This window comes from Muscardinus avellanarius (genome assembly GCF_963383645.1).
Source record: "Muscardinus avellanarius genome assembly, chromosome: 3".
NCBI classification, from domain to species: Eukaryota; Metazoa; Chordata; class Mammalia; order Rodentia; family Gliridae; genus Muscardinus; species Muscardinus avellanarius.
The window spans coordinates 45,173,173-45,198,962 of record NC_137788.1 but is presented as its reverse complement, the minus strand read 5'-3'; the positions used below and the strand labels follow the sequence as shown (position 1 = coordinate 45,198,962).

Below are 25,790 nucleotides of genomic sequence, written 5' to 3'. Positions count from 1 at the left end.
ACAACTAGTGAACTCGCATGTTGTAAATTAAATGACATTTATGTGTGCGGGCAAGGTCACGCCCTCATTCAGTCTTCTCACCACTGCCGCTACGAGACAGTCACTAACACTACCCCTGTTTTTCAGGTCAGTCTTTCAGGTCAGTCGTCAGCCCTGCCCCACACCACAAGAAGCTGGGCTTTCCTGGAATCTCTAAGGGGAGCAGACAGCTGTGTCGACTCCTCGGCCCCTAGGAGGAGCAATTTGCGAGGCGCTGCGGGCCGGCGGAACTGCGCCTCTCCAGCGGGGCCTGAGCGGCACCTTCCCCGCCCGCGCCCCGATGCTGCGCGCCCTGCGCCTCCTGCGCCCCGGGGCGCCCCTGGGGGTGCGCGGCTGCCCCTCCGATGCGAGGGCCGGGGGCCATGAGATCCAAGTGCGCGCCCTGGATGGGCCGGACCAAGGTAAACACGCCATCCCCGCCGACCTCTGGGCCGGACAGGTCTCCGAGGGTGAGCCCGGAGCCCCGCGCTCCTGCAAAGCCCAGAGAAAGGCCAGCGCTCCCGGGGCGCGCGGGGAAACTAAGGCCAGTGGGGGCGGGGCTCGGTGCATTTGAGGATTAGGTCCCCAGCCGCCGGCCACCCAGGCTGGGCTCACCTAGCCGCCCAAGGCCCGGGAGTGGCTGCCCGATTTTGCCTTAGGACTTTGTCAAAATCCTAATCCCGACAAGTCTCCTGACTCCCCATATGTCGGGAACCGGAGAGGAGTCGCGCAGGGTACCCTGGACACCAGGGTCCCGGGTTAGGAGCTTAAATGCCAGGTACTGCTCCGGGGGAAGGTCCTGGCAAGGCTCCCGGGGGGCGGAGGCAGAGGAGCCAATCCCGCTCCGTCTGCAGGGACGCCCTCCTGGGCCTAGTCTAGTTGAGCCAGCAGCAGGCCTTTCAAACTTGCACCCGCTGAAAGTTCACAGGACACTGGCATTTAATACTCTTACCTGGGAGTGCTACTTGCCAGCTGGGCAGGAAGCCAAAGATGAGACTGTGGGCTGTTCTCTTAAGGTCCAGCAACCCACCTGGTGAGAGAGGCAGGCAGGCCGGCAGATGACCGCCTGCATATGATGGGGCGGATCCCGCTCCTCAGTCTGCAGCTCAGAACCCTGGGCCTAGGCGCTTGTGATGTCTTTGATCCTCCCCCCCACACAATCCCATCACCCTTCCACCGGCATTTGATGTGTATGTCAGAGTTTTAATTTATACCAGTGGCGTTACACTGTAGATCTCATGGTATTTCTTCCTCCTTATGCCCTGACACTAAGAGTTTTTTATTTGTTTGTGGCATTGGGGAAAAAAATCCAGGGGCATTCTACCTCCAAGCTACACCCCCAGCCTTTTGTTTTGTTTTGAAATAGGATCTGGCTAAATTGTCCTGCAACCTGTGATCCTCCTGTCTCAGCCTTCCAAGTACTAGGATTACAAGCACTTGCCAACACACCTGGAATGACAATTTTTTTTTTTTTGAAACAGGGTCTCACTGAATTGCAAAGGGCCGCTACACCCCCTGCTGTATTTTTTATTCTTTATTTTGAAACAGGGCCTAAGTAGCTGAGGCTGGGATTACAAGCATGCGCCACCACCACGCCTGGCTTAAAAATGAGTTGTTTTTTTGTTTTGTTGTGGTACTGGGGTTCCTGGAAGCCCTTCTAACTCCGGGCTACCCTCCCAGACCTATTTTATACTTTTTTTATTTGGAAACAGGGTCTCTTAAGCAGCGCGGCTGGCTTCGAACCTGCACGATCCTCCTGTCTCCGCCTCCCAAGCGCAGGGATTACAAGCGTGCGCCACCACGCCCGGCTTGAAAATGAGTTTTTGAAGAGCTGCTTTCCCGTATAAATCTAGTTCCTTGCTTCCTGCTGTTGCATACTATTTGTAGTATCCATCCACCACTGTTGGTGGTTATGTAAGGGCTGCCACTACATCACTTGGTAAGAATTTCTCTGATCAGGTGGAATTGCTGGACCTTAGAGAATAGCCATACTCTCATTTTTGGTTCCCTACCCAACTGGCAAAGCATTTGCCTTGTGATAGTTACTATGATTCTCCCCACTATCCAGATTAAGTAATTGAGACACTGAAGGTTAAGCAATTTGAACCAGGTCTGATTTCAAAGCCTGCACTCTCAATCATGAGGTAATTCAGTGACCAGAAAAACAGATTTGTACAGTGGTTACATAGACCTTTGAGCTCACTTGTAAATACTGGAATCCTTTCATCCAGAGATGGAGGACAGGGATCAGCAGGTGAAGCCTCTGCCCCTGCCAGAGAGAGGACAGGAGAGTGAACTTCAGGGAGAGAAGGAAAAAGGAAGCCACAGAGAAAGAATGGGGGAGATGCTGTCCCCTCCCCAGCCTGCTCTTCAGCTGCTTTATTCTTTATGGTGTTTGGGTTTTTTGTGTTTTGTTTTTTGCAGGTCTGGGGATGGAACCCAGAGGCATTCTGCCTCTGAGCTACACCCTCAGCCCCTCAGCCCCATTTTTTAATCCTTTATTTTGAAACAGGGTCTCACTAAGTTGCAGAGGGCTTCACTAAGTAGCTGAGGCTGGCGTCAACCGTGATCCTCCAGTCTCAGCCTCCCGAATGCTGGGATTACAAGCATGCGCCACCACGCCTGGCTATTCTTTACGGTTTATGGAGTACTACTCCAGCTCCTTGGAGTAGGTATCTAGTTAGTTAATGAGACAAGTTAGCTGGACACTCAGGGTCCTCCACCACAACCTGACCTTTCCATCTTCTCTCTTCTCCCCATGGGCTAAATACAAACAAACAAAAAACCCCAAACAAAAGCCAGATTTGGTAGTGTATACCTATAATCCCAGTATTTGGGAGGCTGAGACAGGAGGATTACAGGTTTCAGACTAGCCTCAGCAACATAGAGAGAAGGCGTGCGCTGAGACCCGAGATCTGGTGAGAGCTAGATTGCCAGGCTTGGTGATTAAGCCGCTCTATGGGAGAGGAAGAGGGGCCATGCACTGACTCGTGGGCAGATGGCCTGGCCATTTGCTTAGCAAGGGAGCAGGAGGAAGGCATGTCAGTCGGATGTCAAGCAGGCAGCTGGCTGTCCAGGCGTGGGGCACAGAGCAGAGCCCTGGGCTGTCCTGGGCGTACCTGGGAAATGCATAGGAGGGAGGGTAGAGGACTTCTCTGAGAAGGTTGTGCAGCAGATGCTGGCCCCACCTCACACTGCTGTCCCTTAGCACTCGCTGGGATCCTCCCGTTTACAATGCCTCTGCTCTCCTGTACCTGGGCCCTCAGCTGTGCCACTCCCTCCACCTGGACTGTCCCCACACACCCATGCACACCCATGCACACCACATATGTGCATGCTCACAGATGCACATATGCCTTGCTACATACACACATGCATTAATGTGTGCACACTCATGGACACATTAGGGTTTCTGCCTGGCCAATTCCTATTCTTCTATCAGTTCTTAACCTAAAGGTCACTGCCTCTCTAAGAAGTCATGGCTGTCCTCCACTCGAGATCCCCTGTACCCCTGGAATACCTCTGATCTTTGGGAGGCTGAGACAGGAAGACTACAGGTTCCAGGCTGCCTCAGAAATTTAGCAAGACCCTGTCTCAAAATAAAAAATAAAGCCGGGCGTGGTGGTGCACGCTTGTAATTCCAGCTTTTGAGAGGCTGAGACCAGAGGATCACGGTTCGCAGACAGCCTCAGCTACTTATTGAGGCCCTCCTCAACTCACTGAGACCCTGTTTTAAAATAAAGAATAAAAAATTGGGCAGAGGGTGTAGCTCAGAGGTCAAATGCCTCTGGGTTCCATCCCCAGACCTGCAAAAATAAATAAATAAATAAATAAATAAAATTTAAAAAAATAAAAAGGCTAGGGTACAGCTAGGAGGTAGAAAGCCCCTGGGCATCCGGGTGTGGTGGCACATGCTTGTAATTCCAAAATTTAGGAAGCTGAGACAGGAGGACTGCAAGTTTGCAGCCAGCCTCACCTGTTTAGTGAGGGCCTCCACATAAAGGCCAGATATGGTGTTGCACAGCATTGGAGAGAGTTCATACAGCCTCAGCTACTTAGTGAGGCCTTTCGCAACTCAATGAAACCCTGTTTTTAAAAATAAAAACAATTGCCGGGCATGATGGTGCACGCTTGTAATCCCCGCGCTTGGGAGGTGGAGACAGGAGGATCACACAGGTTCGAAGCCAGCCGTGCTGGCTTAAGAGACCCTGTTTCCAAATAAAAAAGTATAAAAACAGGCCACGGAGCAAAGAGGTAGTGATTGTGCATTCGTCAAAACCCATAGGACACACAACAAGAGTGAACCTTCCTGTGAACTAGGGACTCTGGGTGATGTGTCAAGACTAGTCCATCGATTGCAACAGATGTACCAGGCTGGCAGGGGATGATAGTCTGGGAGTGTAGCCTGGAGGTAGAAGGGTTTGCAGGAACCCCAGTACTACCAAATAAATAAATAAATAAAAACAATTTAAAAAAATAGGGCTGGGGGTATAGCTCAGAGGTAGTATGCCCCTGGGTGCCATCCCTGGCACTGCAAAAACAAAACATAAAGAATAAAAAATAAGGCTGGGGGTATAGGTCGGGGGTAGAATGCCCCTGGATTCTATCCCAGTACTACAAGAAAGAAAAAGAAAGAAAGAAGAGAGAAAGGAAGAAAGAAAGAAAGAAAGAAAGAGAGAGAGAAAGGGGAAAGAAAAAGAAAAAGAAGAAAAGAGAAAAGAAAACCACCCCTGGGCTTGATCCTGAGTACCACAAAAAAGAAAATAATAAAACTGACACTAAGAGCAGTTTCCAGTTCTTGGCCAAACTGAGCAGAAAGTATAGTACAGACAGTGCCTGTGCTCCTCTGCCCACACAGGCATAGCCTCTCCAACTATCATCCCCTGCCAGCCTGGTACATCTGCTGCCATCGGTGGACCAGTCTTGACACATCACCTAGAGTCCCTAGTTCACAGGAAGGTTCACTCTTGGTGCTGTGTGTCCTATGACTCTGCACTCTTACTTTCTAAGAGTTTGAAGTTCCTCACAGGCCAATCCAGGATCCCTTTATTCATTATAATAATTGTGCAGAGGATCACCTGAGGAGCAGCAGGAAGGTTACGTGAGCATGGGGCCACAGAGCAAAGAGGTAGTGATTGTGCATTCGTCAAAACCCATAGGACACACAAGAGCGAACCTTCCTGTGAACTAGGAACTCTGGGTGATCTGCCAAGACTGGTCCATTGATTGCAGCAGATGTACCAGGCTGGTACATCTGTACTATACTTTCCACAAAGGCACTGTCTGTACTATACTTTCCGCTCAGTTTTCCTGAGAACCAGAAGCTGTTTTTAAAAAGTGTGTGTGTGTGTGTGTGTGTGTGTGTGTGTGTGTGTGTGTGTGTGTGTGTGTGTGGTACTGGGGAACTAACTCAGGGGCATTCTACCTCCTAGCCAAATCCCCAGTGCTTAAAAAAAAAATTAAAAGATTATTTATTAGCCAGGTGTGTTGGCACACACTTTTAATCCCAGTACTTGGGAGATTGAAACAGGAGGATTACAAGTTATTGGTCAGCCTCAGCAATTTAGTAAGACTCTGTTTCAAAATAAAGAATAAAAAACAGGGCTGGGGGTATATCTTGGAGATAGAATGCCCCTGGGCTCAATGCTAGTACCACAAAAAAGAGGTTTATTCAGCATCATGATCAGACTTAACAGTTAGCAATCAACAGCATGGGTGCCAAAAACAAAAAGTGTACACTAAAACCCTTTTGCTGGGATGCTTCATTCTTTCCATAGAACATAAACTAAAATAATCTGATAAACAATTAGTCACAAATACAGTCCTGGAGGGTTTTTTGCCCATATACATTAGTATTGTCTGAACACTTCTCTGTAGCAGCGAGGCCCTGCCACCAGTGTGCGTGGCTGAGTTAACAAAGTTGTAACCTGTAGCTTTCCTGTCACTTCTCTGGCTCTCCTCTCTTGCTGAGTTTTGTTTCCTAGAAGTAATTAAAACCTTCTGTCAGCCGGTCATGGTGGCACATGTCTGTAATCCCAGCACTTGGGAGGCTGAGACCGGAAGATCCTGGTCTGTGGGCAGCCTCAGCTACAGAGTGAGGCCCTCTGCAACTTAGTGAGACCCTGTTTCAAAAAAAAATTCGAGCTGGACTGTAGCTTGGAGGTAGAATACCCCTGGGTTCAATCTCCAGCACCAAAAACAAACAAACAACAAAAACAAAACAAAACAAAACCTTCTGCCACTGCCACAGCTTCTGCTGTTCTGGAACCACCAGCCACTTTGGTTTTGTAATTTGGCAAAATATTGCCCTTTATCACCCCAGGGGCCTGAGCTTCTGCCTCCAAGGTTTCCTCCCTTCATGGGTACAAATTTTAAAGATTGTTGTAATTGCCAAAATTATTGGCGCTTCCACCACCTTCAAAACTGCTTCCATCATTACTGAACGCATTGTAGCCATCCCCACTGCCACCACGTTCACCACGACCTGGGCTGCCACCAAAGACACCACAACCACTCAAGTTTCCTCCATGACCAAAATCATCCTTGCCACCAAAACCACTGCCACAACCACCACCGAGGTTTCTAGAAGCACTTGGACCTCTTTGGCTAGAGTAAGCATGGCCATCAAAAGTTATACAAGCAAAGCCCCTCTTTTTTCCACCGCCATGGTCGGTCATGATTTCAGTCACTTCAATTTTCACATACTGCTCAAAATAACCTTGCAGGTAATGTTCTTCAGTGTCTTCTTTAATGTCGCCGATGAAGATCTTTTTACTGCTAGCTCTGGTTCCGCAGCTCTCCCATCCACTTTATGTGGTCTTGCATTCATGGCCGCATCCACCTCTTCCAGAGGGGCGTTAAGTGAAAAGACCCAAAGCCCCTGGAGCGCGTGGTGTTGGCTCTGTCATTACCACACGTTCCGAGTGCTCCCCACTGCTCAAAACGGCTTCTCAGACTCTCATCAGTTGTTTCAAAGCTCAGCCCTCCAGTGAAGAACTGCAGCTGTGCAGGCTCTTTATGAGACTGATTTAGACACGATGGCAGCGGGAAGAGAGACTTTGACAATACTTCTTTGGTGACATCCATAGGCAAAAAGGAATAAGATAATGAATATATCCCTAATTTTTTGTTTTGACAGGGTCTCATTAGGTTGCTGAGGGTCTTGCTATATTGCTGAGGTTGTTCTCAAACCTGTGATCTTCCCTTTTCAACATACTGGGATGACAGGCGTGTGTCACCATACTTGGCTAAAAGTGTCTATTTTTTCTTTTTCACAGTACTGGGGATGGAACCTGGAGCATTCTACCTCTGAGCTACATCCCCAGCCCTATTTTTTTTTATTTTTTATTTTGGAATAGGGTCTTACTGAGTTGCAAAGGGCCTCACTAAGTTAGCAGCTGAGGCTGTCCGTGAACTGCAATCCTGTCTCAGCCTCCTGAATGCTGGGATTACAAACGTGTGCCACCATGCGTGGCAATGTCTATTTTTAAATAAGTAAAAATTAAGAAATAAAATCTAGGCAGAGAATATTCAAGAAGGAGCACGCAAAAGGTCAGCAGAGGTGGCTACTGCTGAAGGTGGAGTCAAGGATGGAAACACGTCCCCTGGTCACTGGTGTGATTGCGTGGGCCACCATGAGAACTGTTTCTGCTGGGTGATGGGGTGGAGCCTCGATGGGAAAAGCCAGAAGTGAGTGGAAGGTAAGAAAATGACTATGGGAGCACAGAATGTTCTGAATAGTGGATTGTGGCTGTGGAGGGACCTTTGCACAGGTCAGGCCAGGGGTGCTGTCTTGCCAAAGAGGCTAAAACCAAGTGTGATCAGACCTTGTGCCAGAAGAACAGGCTGAACTGCCCTCATGAGTATGCAATCAGCAAAACCCATTTCCTCAACAGATAACTTTTGAGGGAAAGATAGAGCTGGACGGAGGCTGCAGGGCTTTTCATAACTTTTAGTAGACACATTACAATTTAAAATTAGTAAGCCAGGGATGGTGGCGCACACTTGTAATCCCAGTACTTGAGAGGCTGAGACAGGAGGATCTCAGGTTCGCAACCAGCCTCAGCTACTTAGTGAGGCCCTCTGCAACTTTGTGAGACCCTGTTTCAAAATAAATAATAAAAAAAACAGGCTGGGGTGTAGCTCGGAAGTAGAATGCCCCTGGGTTCCATCCCCTGTACCACAAAAAAAATAAAATAAAATAGGAATGGGGGGTGTAGCTCAGAGGTAGAACACCCCTGAGTTCAATCCCGAGTACCTCAAAATGAATGAATGGATGAATAAATAAATAAATAAATAAATAAATAAATAAATAAAATTAGTGAGTCTAAATTGTGATGTCCAAGGATACATACTTTTTTTTTTTACAATACTGAGAATTGAATCCAGGCATGTTCCATCACTGAGCGTCTAGCCTTTTTTTTTTAATTTATTTTGTGTGTGTGTGTGTGTGTGTGTGTGTGTGTGTGTGTGTGTTACTGGGCATTGGACCTAGTGGCACTCTACCTCTGAGCTATCCCCCAGCCCTATTTTTTTTTAGTCTTTATTTTGAAACAGGGTATTACTAAGTTGCAAAGGACCTAAGTAGCTGAGGCAATCCTCCTGTCTCAGCCTCCTGAATGCTGGGATTATAAACTGGCTTTTTTTTTTTCAGTACTGGGGATTGAACCCAGGGGCATTCTATTTTTGAGGGGCACCCTAAGCCCCATTTTTTTAGTCTTTATTTTGAAACAGGGTCTCACTGAGTTGCAAAGGGCCTCACTAAGTAGCCAAGGCTGGCTGCAAATCGCGATCCTCTTGTCTCCCAAATGCTGGGATTACAAGTGTGTGCCACCACGCCCGGCTTTGTATTTTTTAATATGCCTTTTTTTGATGCATTATAGTCTCACATCATAAGGTAAATAATGTGGACAGTAACATAATGCACACAGTACTTTGTGCCCTCCCATATATATATGTATTTTTTTGCAATACTGGGGATGGAAACCAGGGGCACTGTACCTCCAAGCTATACCCCCAGCCCTATATTTTTTAGTCTTTTTATATTTATTTATTTATTATTTATTTATTTATTTATTTATTTATTTTAGTGGTACTGGGGTTCCTAGAAACCCTTCTACCTCCAGGTTACACTCCCAGACCTATTTTTTTATATTTTTATTTGAAAACAGGGTCTCTTAGGCCAGCGAGGCTGGCTTCAAACCTGCGCGATCCTCCTGTCTCTACCTCCCAAGCACAGGGAGTACAAGCATGTACCACCACACCCGATGCCCTTTTTATTTATTTTATTTTATTATTTTATTTTTTTGGTGATGGTACTGAGGTTCCTGGAAACCCTTCTACCTCCCGGCTACACTCCCAGACCTATTTTTTATACATTTTTATTTGGAAATAGAGTCCCTTAAGCCAGCACGGCTGGCTTCGAACCTGCGCAATCCTCCTGTCTCTGCCTCCCAAGCGCAGAGATTACAAGCGTGCGCCACCACGCCCGGCTTCCTTTTCAGGGTCTCACTGCAAAGGGCCCTGCAAAGGGCCTCGCTAAGCAGCTGAGGATGTCTGCGAACCGCGATCCTCTAGTCTTGGCCTCCTGAATGCTGGGATTACAAGTGTGCACCACCACACCCGGCTCCTCCCATATGTTATTCTGAGACAGAATCTCACTAAGTTGCCTCAACTGACTTCCAATCTGAAATCCTCCTGCCTCAGCCTCCCACGTACTGGGATCACAAGCACCCTCCACAGGGTCCTGCCAGTTCCATTTCTTGATCTCAAGTGGTGGGCACAAGGGTATTTGCCTCAGTTTGGTTGTGAAAGGGAGAAAAATAATGAAGAGAGCTGTGAAGTTGAAGAACATGCCTGTGTGCGTGAGTATGTGCACGTAGCCATGGCAGAAGCAGGCGGCAGCTATCACAGTTGTCATTCTTGTTCCTCTTCCCAGTTTGCTCCATGGTTTACAGCCCTTCTCTCTCTGTGAGGCAGAAAATGAAAGGATTAGTCACTCCATTTCAGTTGGGAAACTGGGGCCCAAGGGTGTTGCTTGTCCCAAGTCACACTGTTCATGACGGGCAGAGGCACCCAGCACCCGGGCCTCGCTGCTCCAATCCCAGCCCGTGGGGAGCAGGCCCAGCTGTCTCACCCAAGGATGCTCTGTCTCCTGCAGGACTCACTGAGATTCTGATGAACAGACCTCATGCTCGCAATGCCCTGGGGAACGTCTTCGTCAGTGAGGTAAGGAAGGGGGCAGCGGGGCGGGGCAGGCGTGGAATCGGAGGTATCTGACAGAATGTCCTCTGCAGCTGCTGGAAGCTCTGGCCCGGCTGCGAGAGGACCAGCAAGTGCGTGTCCTGCTCTTCAGAAGTGGCGTGAAGGGTGTGTTCTGTGCAGGTGGGTTCCCTTCCTGGGCCTCTGCGGGGCTCCCTCCGGCCCACAGGGACTGAGGGGCGGGCCTTCGGTCAGCATCAGCATTGCATGCCATCGTTCCCATTTTACAATCGTGAACTCTAAACTCTAAAGCTCAGAGAGGTAGAATTTTTTCCTAGGGCCACACAGCCAGCATAGGATAGAATTCAATATGACCCTGGCCTCTCTGATGCCATATCCCAGTTCTTTCTGCTACTCCATGCTGCTCCCGACTCTTCATTGAAGAAATGAAAAAAACTGGATCCAAGCACACTTACAATCAGGTCAGTGGCCAAGATGGGACTCTGCCCCTTAGCCTGCCCACACAATGAATCCCAGTCTCTGTCACCAAAGTTGTTCACTGTGCCTTTGCCATTTGGTCCTCACGACGGGGCAGGCATCATGAATTTCTGCTTTCTAGTCAGGAGAAAAATGCGCCCCAGGCCCATGGCGAGAAGCAAGTCAAGTAGAAAAGCTGAGCTCAGATTACAAGCGTGTGCCACCACACCCGGCTTTATATACACATTTTGTTTACCCATTCATCTGTTAGTAGTGCCAGGTGTGGTGGCGCACGCTTGTAATCCCAGCATTTGGGAGGCTGAGACTGGAGGATTGTGGTTTGAGGACAGCCTCAGCTACTTAGTAGGCCCTCCGTAACTTAGTGAGACCCTGTGTCAAAATAAAGAATAAAAAATAGGGCAAAGGCTGTAGCTCAGAGGTAGAATGCCCCTGGGTTCCATCCCGAGACCCTCAAAAAATAATAGTGGGCTATTTTCAATTTTCAGTCAGTCATTAGGAAGAATGCCCTTATGAACAATGCTATGTGACTATCTGCTTTTAGTCCCTGTTTTTAACTATTTTGGGTATACATCTAGGAGTGGAATACTGGGGATTAAACCCAAGGGTTTTCTGCCTCGGAGCTATACCCTCAGCCCTATTTTATATTTTGAAACAGTCTCACCAAGTTGTAGAGGGCCTAAGTTGCTGAGGCTGGCCTGGAACCTGCAATCCTCCTGTCTCAGCCTTCCAAGTCCTGGAATTATAGGCATATACCATCACACATGGCTTCTGTTTAACTTTTTTCTATATGTGTGTGGTACTGGGGATTGAACCCAGGGACTCTCTACTATTGAGATAGACATATATCCACCCCTTTTTGGTACTAAGGATTAAACCCAGGACATTCTACCTCTGAGCTACATCCCAAGCCCTATTTTATTTTGTATATGAGAACAAGGTCTCACTAAGTTGCTGAGGCTGGCTGTGTATTTTTTTGAGACAGGACCTCACTAAGTTGGCCAGGCTGGCTTCAAACTTGAGATCCTCCTGTCTCAGTCTTTTGATTGCTGGGACTGCAGGCATGCACACCCAAGTCTTTAACTTGTTGAGGAGCCACCAAACAGTTTTCCATAGCAGCTACATCTTTTACATTCACACCATCAATAGTCCAGGGTTGTGGTTTCTCCACATCCATGCCAACACTTTTTAAGTAATAACCACCCTAATGGAGATGCAGCGACTTCTCACTTTTTTTTTTGGTGGTACTGGGGTTCCTGGAAGCCCTTCTACCTCCGGGCGACACTCCCAGACCTATTTTTACATTTTTAATTGGAAACAGGGTCTCCTAAGCCAGCGCGCGCGGCTGGCTTCGAACCTGTGTGATCCTCCTGTGTCTCTGCCTCCCAAGCGCGGGGATTACAAGTGTGCACCACCACCACGCCCGGCTCTTTTTTTTTTTTTTTTTTTTGGTGGTACTGGGGGTGGAACCCAAAGGATTTCTACCTCCGGGCTATACTCCCAGACCTTTTTTTTTGGAAACAGTGTCTCACTAAGTTGCTGAAAGCCTAAGTAGCTGAGGCTGGCTTCGAACCCGTGCAATCCTCCTGTCTCAGCCTCCCAAGGACCGGCTCTTTTTGTTGTTTTTGCTTTGTTTGCGGTACCGGTATGGAACCCAAGGGCACTGTACCTCTGAGCTACAATCCCTAACCCTAGTTTTTAGTCTATTATTATTATTATTATTATTATTATTATTATTATTAATTTTCTTTTTGGTGGTACTGGGGTTCCTGGAAACCCTTCTACCTCCAGGCTACACTCCCAGACCTATTTTATATTTTTTAAAATTTGGAAACAGGGTCTCTTAAGCCAGCTGAGGCTGGCTTCTAACCTGTACGATCCTTCTGTCTCTGCCTCCCAAGTGCGTGGATTACAAGCGTGGGCCACCACACCCAGCTTATTTTTTTTTTTAAACGGTCTGAGTTGCAAAGAGCCTCCTAAGTAGCTGAGGCTATTCAGGGAACCGCGATCCTCCCGTCTCAGCCTCCTGAATGCTGGGATTACAAGTGTGCGTCACCACGCCCGGCCTCACTGTGGTTTTTGATTTGCATTTTCTTAAAGGCTGATGGTGACAAGCATATTTTTATATGCTTATTGGCCATCCATATATCTTCTCTGAAGAAATGTCCTTTGACTACTTTGAATCAGTTGCTTTTGCTGTTGTTTTGTAGATCTTTATTTTAGGTATTAGTTTGTTATTTTCTGTGGTACTAGAGATTGGATGCAGGGACATTTGCCTCTGAGCTACACCCCCAGCCCCATTTTTTAATTTTATTTTAATTTCGAAACAGGGCTCTGAGTTGTAAAGGGCCTAAGTAGCCAAGGTTGTCCATGAATCATGATCCTCCTGTCTCAGCCTCTCTAATGCTGGGATTACAAACACATACCACCATGCCCAGCCCCCAGCTCTACTTTTAGTTTTTATTTTCATTTTCGTGGTACTGGAGTTTGAACTCAGAGGTACTGTACTTCCAAGCTACATCAGCTAGCCCAATTTTATTTTCCACTTGGAAACAGGGTCTTCTGAAGTTCCTGAGGCTTTGCTTGAACTTGAAATCCTGTCTCGGCCTCCCAAGTACTCAGATTACAAGCAAAGTACTTGGATTACAAGCATTCACCACTACGCCTGGCTTTCATTTTTTATTTTGAAACAGGGTCTCATTAAGTTGCTGAGGACCTTGCTAAATTGATGAGGCTGACTTCAAGCCTGTGATCCTCCTGTCTCAGCCTCTCAAGTACTGGGATTCCAGGAGTGGACCACCATACCTGGCTGTTAATTAGTTCTTGATCTTAGGTATTATACCCCTTTATTTCTTGTGATACTGGGAATCAAACCTAGGGTCTTGCACATGCTAGGCAAATACTTTCCATCTCAGTCATATCTCCATCCTTGTTAGTAATCCTTTATCAGATATATAATTTGCAAATATTATCTCTATTCTGAAGCCAGGCGTGGTGGCACACGCTTGTAATCCCAGCATTCGGGAGGCTGGGACAGGAGGACAGCAGTTCGCAGACAGCCTCAGCTATTTATTGAGTCCCTCTGCAACTCAGTGAGACCCTGTTTCGAAATAAAGAATAAAAAAAAACATAAGGCTGAAGGTGTAGCGCAGAGGTAGAATGCCCCAGTACTTCCCCCAAAGAACTGTCTCCATTCTGTGGCCATCTTTTCACTCTTTATATTGTTGATATACAAGGTGTTCACTTTGATGGAGTCCAATTTATCTTTTTGTTGTAATTGTCCTTTTTGTCACTCCATCTGGCTCCCTTGACTGTTTCCTGGCACTTTTTTTTTTTTTTTTCCAGAACTGAATATTGGACTCCATGGGCATTTTACCTCTGAGCTACAACTCCTGGCCCTGATTTTTTTTTGCTGTTTTTTCTGGTACTGGAGATTGAACTCAAGGGGATTCTTCCTCCATATTATGCCATCAGTCCTATTTTTTATCCTATATTTTGAAACAGAGTCTCACTAAGTTGTGGAGAGTCTCACAAGTTGTTGAGGTTGGCCATGAACCTGCAATGCTCATGCCTCAGCCTCCCAAGTACTGGGATTACAAGTGTACACCACCACGCCTGGCCGTTTCCTGGTATTTCTCCTTCCTCTCCGGCTGCTTTTCAAGTCTCCTTTGCTAGACCTTTAACCAGGAAGATTCCATAACCAGCCATTTTCCCAAGGGCTGGCACCACCCTCTGGCCATCTGCAGGTGCAGACCTGAAGGAGCGGGAGCAAATGAGCGCAGCGGAGGTGGGGGTCTTTGTCCAGCGACTCCGGGGCCTGATGAATGACATTGGTGAGGGTCTGGGAGTGGGATGGAGGGCTGGAGCCCCTGCTGATGTTAGCCCCTCCCTGCCCACCTCCTCTAAAGACAGCATTGTTCTGTCGGAGGTCTGTGGGGGGGGGGATTACTCTCCTAGGAAGATAGGCACAAAGGGTTCCAGAAGAGGGTGTAGAGAGGGGTCCTGAATCTTCAGCCTTGGTGACCACTGCAACCCCTCCCCCCACCTCAAACCCAGCCAAAAGAGGCATTGACAGCTGCAGTTCCCTTTGCTTGGACTACCTCTTCTTGGGTACCGAACTTACTCATACTGCAACGCCTCGGATGCCTTCTCCAGGAGGCCTTCCTGACCTTCCCTCCAAACTTCCTTTCATAAGAAAATTAAAGTTCCTAGATAAACACTGCCTGCTTACTGGCTTACCTTATCCTTTAGATTGAGTCTCCCAGCACATAGCAAGAAAGGCCCCAGAGGCCAGCAGGCATGGGCCTGAGCAGGGACTATCCCCTCTCCCATTCTCATTCCCCAACCGACCCCAAGTCTTCCAGTGGCATTTGTGGGCATTCCTAGATAGCCAGGCTGAAATACCAGGTAAAGTCCCCAGACCTGGGACTAGTGAGGCCCTCTGTTCTAAGCAGCCTGGTCTCTGTCCTGATCTTGCCAAGGCCTCTCAGGCTGGGCCTCTTTCATCTCCACAGCAGCCTTCCCTGCACCCACCATTGCAGCTATGGATGGCTTTGCCTTGGGTGGAGGCCTGGAGCTCGCCCTGGCCTGTGACCTCCGAGTGGCAGGTACTGGGTGAGGGCAGGGGGAGGTGAGGCAAACAGGCTAAGTCTGGGGATCTGCAGTCAGCCCCTGCTCTTGCCTTTCTAGCCAGAAGAGCTGAGGCAGGTAGGAGATACCTAAGGAGTGTGGGAATGGCCACAGCAACCTCACAGCACTTGCCAAAAGAGCAGCTAAGGGAAGCTAAGGAGGGCATAGGTCAGTGTCCCACCTGCCAGTTCTGCCCAGGGCACAGTACTTACTATGAACTGAACAAAGGTGAGCCATGAGGGTGGTTGTCACTGGCCCAGTGAGTTGCAAAGGGACCAGGCAGGCACGCTGCCCTCTGGCTCACCAGCACAGGCCGAGTCGGATTTACTTACTCTACAGTTGAGCCCTGTCTGAGCTGAGCCTTGAAGGATGGGAGGAACATCACTTTCCAGTCACTGACTTTGTTAGGGGCTCGTCTTGGAGACAGCAAGTGCCCCTTCTGTGCCTGTCCCCAGCCTTTCTCCTGGGACCCAGGCACATTTAAAATTGTGTAGTTCCAGGCATGAAGGTGGTTCTAGCTACACACTATGTCAGAGGGAATTGATCAGCTGCCTGGCACTGAATACCAGGCCAAGCTGTAGCTCTTGTTCTGCTTCTCCCTGGCCCATGTTGCAAGCAATTAACTTGCAGATGTTTGGATAAGAATGCAACTCCCCCCACCCTCATGCCCTAGTGTGGCCACTTGCTGCACTGTCAAACAGCCTGTGCTGGGGAGGTAAGGAGAGGCCTGTGGGTGAGTCAGCCAAGGAAAGTTCAGAGGAAGTAGAACTCAGGAGGGGAGTGTGAATGAGAGTCAGTGGGGAGACTTGGTTTCAGGCTATGCAAAAAGCTGGAAAGTGGACCCATGGTAGGAGCAGGAGACATGACACTTTAAGCCAAGCCAGAGCTACATCACAGGAGACAGAGAGTCCATTACCCCACAGATAGGTGCCAGGCACCTTCTAGGACTCCCTTCCTTGGTCCAAGCACTATTACCTCATTTAATCCTTAGCTGCTCTCAGGAGCACTCAGAAAAGAACCATTGTCTTTTTTTCTACAAGGAGGCTCAGGAGAGACTTGCCGGTGATGCACAACTCCACCAGCAGGGGTGGTGGGATGCCTGCCTGGGCCTGACTTCCAGACTAAGGCTCTTCCAGAGGTGGCATGGAGAGGTGTGTGGGTGTGGCTAGACCTCCAGAGAAGTGGCTGGAGGGGCAGAGGCAAGTGCCTCTCCACCACAGGGATTAGCAATGGGGAGGGCAGGATGGGAGGCCTTCACTCTGTTATGTTTACACAGCTTCCTCAGCCATCATGGGGCTGATTGAGACCACTCGAGGGCTCCTCCCAGGGGCAGGTAATCTTACCTACTGCCCTACTCTTCTCTGCCCAATTCTACTCTGTCCAAGTGTACCTTCCCCCTTTCCTTGTTGGCCCCAGGTTCTGGGCCCCACCCTCCCGCCCTAACCTTCTCTCTGGGTCCCCCCTTCTCAGCCTGACTGACCACCATCACCCCTCTGTCCTGACAGGAGGGACTCAGAGGCTGCCTCGCTGCTTGGGGGTGGCCCTGGCAAAGGAGCTCATCTTCACAGGCAGACGACTGAGTGGGGTGCAGGCCCATGCACTGGGGCTGGTCAATCACACTGTGGACCAGAATGAGCAGGGGAATGCCGCCTACCTCCGGGCACGAACATTGGCACAAGAGATCCTGCCCCAGGTGTGTTGACAGCCAAGCACAGGAGAAAGGCACTTTGTGAGGCCCAAGGTGTTCATGGGGCTGCTCAAGACCCATTTACCCAGGAATAGAACTAACCCTTCTTGGAGTTTTTGCATCTATTTAGCTATCCACTAAACAAACACTAATTTTATATTAAAGTGAAAACTGAATTGTGAAAAGCCGGAATCCAGTGGGCTTGAAGCCCTTAGGGTAGCACTGTGCAGTAATTTCCTGAGATGGTAATATTTTCCTTCTCTGTTGTCCAGCACAACAAGAGAACCAAATGGTCAAATTAGGTGAAACTTAGCTCCTCAGTCACACTAGTTACATTGCAAACACTAGTGGCTACTGAATTGTTCAGCAAGGCCATCCCCAGAGACTAAACAGCAAGACTCCATAGTGGAGACAGGACTACATGGCCATCTTCCATCTACACCCATTCCATGAAGAATTTAAAATATCATGCAGGACATGTGTTTTTTTTTTTTCTTGTGGTACTGGGGGTTGAACCCAGGGACATTCTACCACGGAGCTACAACCCCAGCCCAATTTTTATTCTTTGTTTTGAAACAGGAGGGTCTCACTAAGTTAAGGAGTACACTATTTTTTTTTTTTTTTTTTTTTTTTTGGTGGTACTGAGGATGGAACCCAGGGGCATTCTATCTCCAAGCCACACTCCCAGCTCTATTTTTTTACTCTTTATTTTGAAACAGGGTCTCACTGAGTTGCAAAGGGCCTAAGTGTCTGGGGCTGTCCACAAACCACGATCCTCCCATATCAGCCTCCCAAGTGCTAGGATTACAAGCATGCACCATCATGCCTGGAAGACCATTAATTTTTAAAACTCCTCAATGGGTTGGGGAATATAGCTCAGTGGTAGAGTATTTGCCTAGGATGTACTAGATCCTCGATACAATGCCCAGCATTGAAGAAAAAAAAAATCACCAGACATGCCTGTAACTCTAGCTACTCAGTTATTCAGGAGGCAGAGGCAGGAGGATCACAAGTTCCAGGACAACCTTGACAATTCAGCCAGACACTATCTCAAAATAAACAAAGGGTTGAATTTGTAGCTTAGAGTGACCCTGGGTTCCGTTGCCAGCAGGGGGTAGAGGGTAACCCTCCAATGGGGGTAATTCCCCAAAAGGTTGATAATTGCTCTCTATGGAGCAGACCTTGCCCAGGAGCAACCCTACCAGCCACAGGGCCCAAAGCCCCAGAAGGGGATACAAGGACCTGGCTGGCTGGTGTGTCTAAGGCCCTGGGAAGCTCTGCTGGCTTTTCTCTAAGGGAGAGGGAGCAGGTGTGTGCAGTAGGAGGCCAGATCTCAAGTTTCCATGAACATATAAAAACAGGTGAAATGGAATAAGGTTTGACTAAATTATAATAAATCTTGATTCAGCCTATACCAAGTATCTCTCATCTTTCAGTCACAACATTAGGTACTGTAGCAGTGTATCTAAACTAATCAGAACAATACAGGAGTTGATCATCCTCATTTAATTTGTAAGAAAACTGACACAGAAAAGGTTGATTTGCCCATCATAGTCACAAAAACTGAATATCAGAAAAGATAACACTAATATTTTGGCATTTATTTTGTACAATACAGATAAAAACTATTTTGTGTGTGGGTGGTACTAGAGATTGAACTAAAAGGCATTTTACTTTCCGAGGTACATCCGGTCCTTTTTATTTTTTTTGTTCTGAAACAGGACCTTGCTAAGTTGCAGAGTCTTCCTGATTTGCTGAGGCTGGTCTTAAACCTGTGATACTACTGTCTCAGCCTCCCAAGTTACTGGGATTATAGGCCTCTGCCACGATAACCTGCTGCTATGTGTATGTACATGCCCAGGCCTGCTGATATTTTTTAAGAGTAAAAATATGTACAAGCCAGGTGTGGTGGTGCACGCTTGTAATCCTAGTACTTGAGATGCTGAGACAAGAAGAACAGAGGTTCATGGCCAGCCTCAGCAACTTAGCAAGACCCTGTTTCAAAACAAAGAATTAAAAATAGGGCTGGGGATATAGCTCAGAAGTACAATGCTCCTGGGTTCCATCCCCAATACACAGAAAATAAAATATATACAAAAATTTTAAAACTTTGAAACCAAATATATTTCAAATATAAAACTTTACAGGTTATATTTGAAGTAACCATTAAAAACAATGTATTTAATTTGAAATTTTTCCCTTTTTTTGGCAGTACTGGGGATGGAACCCAGGGGCATTATACCTCAGATACACCCCTAGCCCTAGTTTCTAGTCTTTTTATTTTTTAGGTGGTGCTGGGGTTCCTGGAAGCCCTTCTACCTCCGGGTTACACTCCCAGACCTATTTTATATTTTTTATTTGGAAACAGGGTCTCTTAAGTCAGCGCAGCTGGCTTCGAACCTGCGCGATCCTCCTGTCTCTGCCTCCCAAGCACTGGGATTACAAGTGTGCACCACCATTCCCGGCTTTATTTTTAAATTTTATTTATATATACATATATACATATACATATACATACATACATACATACATACATATATATATATATATAGAGAGAGAGAGAGTGTGTGTGTGTGTGTGTGTGTGTGTGTGTGTGCGGGTCTGGAGCCCAGAGGCACTTAACCTCCAAGCTACAGCCCTTGCCCCATTTTTATTCTTTATTTTTTGAAACAGGGTCTCGCTAAGTTACAGAGGGCCTTACTAAGTAGCTGAGGCTGTCCTCAATCTGCGATCCTCCTATCTCAGCCTCCCAAATGCTGGGATTACAAACATGTGCCACCACACCCGGCTGTCTTTTTATTTTTGAAATAGGGTCTCACTGAGTTGCAAAGGACCTTGCTAAGTAGTTGAAGCTGTCTGTGAACTATGATCCTCTGGTCTCCACCTCTCAAATGCTGGTATTACAAACATGCACCACCACACCTGGCTTCCTGTCTTAAATTGAAATAATCCTGCCTCTTTTTATAATTGAGATGTTTTTCAATTTTGAGTTCAGAGATTACTAACTTTAAATTCATAGTGAATTTGGTTTAAAAGAAGTATGGCTCATCCTCATTTGTAAGGGCTGGGGGTGTTTCACTGTATATAAATGGAGTCTGATACATTTATTTATTTGTGGTACTGGGCCTGAACCCAGAGGTATTCATTTCTGTTGAGCCTTGAACCTGCAATCCTCCTCTCCCGGCCTCCAATTACTGGGATTACAAGCACGCACCACCATACCCAGTTTACTTCAGTACTTAAAAGCAGCTCTGTATAATAAAACACCTACCTACCCAAGAGTAGTAACTATAGTCACTATCACTAATTCCATAGTTGGGACCTTCTGGTATAACCTGAAAAATAAACCTTCAATTTCCAGTTGTGTTATAAGGAATCCCAGGTTTCCAAGAGCCCACTACAGTGGTGTACACATGTAATCCCAGATAATTGGGAGGTAGAAAAATCCTAAATTCAGCTGGGCGTGGTGGCGCACGCTTGTAATCCCCGCGCTTGGGAGGCTGAGACAGGAGGATCCTGCAGATTTGAAACCAGCCTCAGATGGCTTAATAAGAGACCCTCTTTCCAAATAAAAATATAAAATAGGTCTGGGAGTGTAGCCTGGAAGTAGAAGGCCCCTGGGTTCCATCCCCAGTACCACAAAAAAAAAAAAAAAAAAGAAAAAGAAAAATACCAAATTCAAGGCCACCCTGGCCTTGACACTGCCACCAAAAAAACAAAACAAAAAAAGACAGCTGGGGATGTGGCTGAGTGGTAGAACCTGTGAAGCCCTGGGTCCTCTCTCCAGGACTAGTGGGTTTGGTTAGTTTCCTGGATGAAGTGAGTGCATACCAGGGACTATCATGACTGCCACCTAGTGGACAAATTAGAGTAGGGTGTCCAAATGGTAAATGGTTCCAGTTTATTTGGACCATAAAACTGTTGACACTATATATACAAGGTCCACATTTTAATTCTTGAATATCCCCCTTAAGTAGTATAAATTATCCTTTGAATAGACATCTGTCTAGGTTTTTTATCTTAACACCATATATACTATTGCCAGTGTGGCAGCCTACTATTCTCATTTCCAAGTAACATACATGTGAAATATTTCTAATAGTCTTCAAACATATACATCCACAACTAGAAAAAATATTTAGTCCTGGAGATGAACTTGGGCCTCCCACATTGTAGGCAAGTAATCTACTACTCAGCTACAAACCCAAGCCCTTCCCCCTTTATTTTTGGTACCGGGGATTGAACCCAGAAGAGTTCTACCTCTGAGCTATACCCCCAGTCCGATTTTATTTTTATTTTGAAATAGGCTCTCACTAGGTTGATGAGTCTCACTACTTGCTGAGACTGTCCTTAAGCCCACAATCCTCCTGTCTCAGCCATGTACAGGGATCATAGGCATGTACTACTGTGCTGGCTTTTTGAGACAGGCTGGCCTTGAACTTGTGATTCTCTTGCATCAGACTCCTGAGCTGCTGAGATTTAAAGTGTGCACTACTGTGCCTGTGTGTTTTTTTTTCTCTTGGTGTATGGTACCTAGGAGTATTCCACCCTCTGAGCTACACCACTAACCATTTTTTCAGTTTTTTGAAACAGGGCCCTGCTAAATTGCTGAGGCTAGCTTAGCCTCACAAGTACTGGGATTACAGGCGTGTCCCATCATGCCCAGCTCTGGGTTTTCTTTAGTGAAAATTTTATTAGAGTTACTTAATAATATAGATTCATAAAAAACAAATACAACAGGGAATAAAGGCATAAAGTAAAATTTAAAACTCCAGCAAAAGTCGAGGCTTGCTTTTGCTGACACGGGCAGTTGAGGAAGGGAGCAGCAGCAGGGAAGTTGATAGATGACTCACTGAATAAACATAACAAATGTTTCCCTGGGCCTCAACTTCACATCATAAAACAGGGGATGCGAGGAACCACCCTGGAAGGTGGGCAGCACCATTTGGTGAGGCTGCAGGTAAGAGCACTCTGTAAACTATAAAACACTGTGTGTATATGTATACCTACATACATATACACACATACATATGAGAATATGAATGAAATATGAATAAATGGATGGGAATGAAGAACCCTACCTAGTTAGGACTGGGAGGATCACAGTGGGATTTCCTCCTTATAAAAAGAAGCTCTGATGAACAAGGTAGCACATGTCTATAATACCAGTACTTGGGAGACTGGGATTGAAGGCTGGAGGCCAACCTTAGCAATTTAGTGAGACCCTATTTCAAAAAAAAAAAAAAAAAAAGATAGGACTGAAGGTGTGGACTGGAGGTAGAATGCCCCTGGGTTCAATGCCCAGTGCTTTAAAAAAAACAACAGCTTAATGGAAGAGGTGAAACTGATACTCATGAAATACATGTCAGTAAAACTGCTTCAACTAGAACCAGCCCCCGACCTCTGCTTCCTGACCCAAACCCACCCCTCACAATAGAGTAGCTATCTTCAGTTCAAACCTCAGCACTGTATGATTCCCCACCCCCTCAAACAAGTGTTTTCTTTTCCCTAGGCCCCCATTGCTGTGCGGCTGGGCAAAGTAGCCATTGACCGAGGAATGGAGGTAAGATTCCACTGGGTCAGGTTGCTGAAGCTGCTGTGGCCTGGATGCAGTGCTTTCCCTCCTCATAAGCCAGCTCAAAAGAACTCAGGAGCTGAATTCATCCATTAGCTTCTTCAAGTCTGACCTCTCTGTGTGGTTCAGTTGACTCATCTAGAAGATGGGAAATTCAGCTGGGTATTGGTGATTACATTGTCTCTCTCCCTTGAAAAGAAAATGGAGGTTTGGAAAGGGTAAATGACTTGTCCAATCAGAGGAAGTAAGCAACAAAAACCTGGGCATGTAGGGCTCCTGGCTGTATTCTGGGGTTTGTGCTGGCAGCCAGTTACATGGCCTCAAGCACAGAGCACAGGATGATGCCCTGGGTACAGTTGTCTGTCCCTGGGCATCAATTCACTCACCACACACCAAATCTAGACCTGGGCCAGGAAGTGGGACTGTTCCCCTCCCCATGGAAGAAGATACAGAAATGAATGAGTGATGAAGGTTAATACCAAGCAGACACCCCAGAGAGGTTCAGAGCTGTGCCATCTATATGACAGCCACCATGGCTGTTGAAAATTTGATAAAAAGTATTAAGAATGTTCAGTTTCTCCCACACACAAATCAACAGTTTAAGTGCTTTCTGGTGGTACTAGGGGTGGAAACCAGAGGCTTTCTACCTCCAGGCTATATTCCCAGACCTCTTTTTTTTTTTTTAATATTTTATTTGGAAACAGGGTCTTGCTAAGTTGCCGAAAGCCTCACTAAGTAGACGAGGCTGGCTTCGAACCCATGTGATCCTCCTGTCTCAGCCTCCCAAGCGCGGGGATTACAAGTGTGCGCCACCACGCCCGGCTAACAGTTTAAGTGCTTTTTAATAGACCCACAAGCCTATTGGGCAGTGCTGAGTTAAAGAATGTTGGGCCCTAGGAAGGATAAGAACTGCAGAGAAAAGTTATAAGTATAAGCAAGAGCCAGGTGTGGTGGCTCACGCTTGTAATCCCAGCATTCGGGAGGCTGAGACCAGAGGATCACGGTTTGTGGACAGCCTCAGCTGCTTAGTGAGGCCCTCTGAAACTCAGTGAGACCCTGTTTCAAAATAAAGAATAAGAAATAAGGCAGGGGGTGTAGCTCAGAGGTCGAATGTGGGCTCCATCCCCAGACCCGCAAAAAAAAAAAAAAAAAAAAAAAAGTGCAAGCAAGGGCACAGAGGTGGATAAATAAATAGCCTGAGTGGGAGTGAAGGCAAGACAACATAGTGGGAAAGCAGCAAAGGGGAACTGACTCAGTGCTAACCCTTCTGCCTTCAAAGACCTAATCTACAGGAGTGGGGGCACACACCTGTGATCCTAGTACTTGGCAGGCCGAGACAGGAGAATCACAGGTTTGAGGTCAGCCTCAACAATTTGGTAAGACCTTGTTTCAAAATAAAAAATAAAAGCTGGGCATGATGGGGGCATGCTTGTAATCGATGGAGGATTGCAGGCTTACATCCTCAGCAACTTAATGAGGCTCTCCCCAATTTAGTGAGATCCTGTTTCAAAATAAAACAATAAAAAAGGGCTGGGATGTAGCTCAGAGAAAGAATGCCCCTGGGTTCCATCACCAGTATCATAAAAAGAAATGAATGAATGAAAATAAATAAGCAAATAAGTAGGACTAGCAGTGTAGTGCAGAAGAACTCTGTGGGTTCAATCCTCAGTATCACCACACCAAAAAAGCAATATTCTTCTACTCTGTTGTAACTAGGCCTTTAGACAAATTACTTCACTTTTTTCGTATGCCTCTCATTATTCAGCTATGTAACAGAATAAATAGCCTTGTTGTGAAAAATAGTTTGCACACACAGTCCTTTTACAACCTTAAGTATTTTTAGTACTTTTAAGTGCTAGCAACAGTGAGCACTGAGCAGTAGAGCTGGAGAATGCACCAGGTCAGCAGGCCATAGGGTAGCCTTCCTGTGGGTGGTGGAGGCCAGCACGGTTAACTGGTTGGGTAACAGCAGGTGGGGTGAAGCAGCCAGGTGGGAGGAGAGACCATGCTTGATCGTACGGCCTGTGCTCCCCACCCTCTGCAGGAACAGTCGTTATCCCTTCTCCCCCAAGTTGTCCCCACAGCCCCACGTCTCTTGCACTGTTTTGTCAGCACTGTATTGTTCTTTCTCCAGGTAGGGAGTTCTTTATCACAGTCATCTCTGCTCATGTAGTCTGGCGTAGGAAGTAGGGTGGGCTGGCTCCCACTGCAGGTGAGGTAGACAAGGTCAGGTTAATCCAGGGATCACTTCTTTCTTGCAGGTGGACATTGCATCAGGAATGGCCATTGAAGGGATGTGCTATGCCCAGGTATGTGGCTGCTGCCAGTCTATGCATGCTTGTTAGCAGGGGCTGGGCCAGATGGGGAAGCCTCATGTAATACATGACCAACGGAGGGAGGCGCCTCCAAATCCAACCTCTCTGATACCTAACCCCTGCCGAGAATGGGCTCAGGGGAACTACATAGCTTTTCCCAGAGACTATTTCATCAATTACCTAGTGATGGTACATTTTGCTCTACTCTGTTCCCAGAAAAATCACAGGAGAATACACAAGTGCTTGAAAAAGAGAGAGAATGCTTTTGCTGTCCCTTTCAGAGTCACCACTGTAGAGACAAGGCTGGAGTTGGAATTTGCAGTCTTGGTTATAACTTAAAGACTGCACACAATGTGGAGGCTGTAAACCCGAGACTGACCTATTAAACTTGATTCTACATAAAACAACTATTTTCCAAGATAACAAATATCAAAAATACTGCTAAACAAGGGGTCTTGGGACTTATAAAACCTAATGAGAACTGACTGTAACTCCTGGATTCAATGCTAGATTTCTCCGAGTTCCCTTATATCAGTCTGCTACAGGGGTGGTGACCTCTCTGGAGGCATATAAGGCAGTGTACAAGTAGAAATCAATAATGATGGGGCAGATGGAAGGAAATCTGCCTCCCTCTGGATACCAAGGACCAACAAAGGCTCATGCCTTTGCATGACTCAAGATCAGACCATGGAAACATGTAGACTCTGACTCTGTCCTGGGCTAGGTCAATGCAAACAACTTCTTGTCCTCTGGCTCTTCTCCCCCAAAACTAATAGCCTGTATGTTGTTGCAGAACATCCCAACCCAGGACCGACTAGAAGGCATGGCAGCCTTCAGGGAGAAACGCCCTCCCAAATTTGTTGGCAAGTGA

At 47.0% G+C, this 25,790-nt stretch overlaps 1 protein-coding gene and 1 pseudogene across 5 annotated transcripts; one reads left to right on the top strand and one right to left on the bottom strand.

Moving 5' to 3' along the window:
* Positions 1-319: 319 nt before the first annotated feature.
* On the top strand, positions 320-25,790 carry ECHDC2 (enoyl-CoA hydratase domain containing 2; the record flags this gene model as incomplete). 4 transcript variants are annotated; one of them, XM_080690464.1, is made up of 10 exons in its annotated part: positions 320-440; positions 10,178-10,245; positions 10,314-10,401; positions 14,460-14,546; positions 15,228-15,320; positions 16,619-16,675; positions 16,848-17,035; positions 22,542-22,592; positions 24,866-24,913; positions 25,713-25,790. In XM_080690464.1, 10 exons carry the CDS (start codon positions 320-322, stop codon positions 25,788-25,790), a joined length of 879 nt encoding a protein of 292 aa, XP_080546590.1. The 4 variants fall into 4 exon arrangements, with proteins under 4 accessions (XP_080546590.1, XP_080546591.1, XP_080546592.1 ...); XM_080690467.1 differs by having other exon boundaries at positions 410-440; positions 10,178-10,236; XM_080690465.1 differs by lacking the exon at positions 15,228-15,320.
* LOC308261009 (heterogeneous nuclear ribonucleoprotein A1-like) lies at positions 6,000-9,965 on the bottom strand (annotated as a pseudogene). Its single transcript has 2 exons — positions 9,874-9,965; positions 6,000-7,088 (listed from the first exon to the last, which is right to left on the bottom strand). The product of its transcript is annotated as a heterogeneous nuclear ribonucleoprotein A1-like (transcript).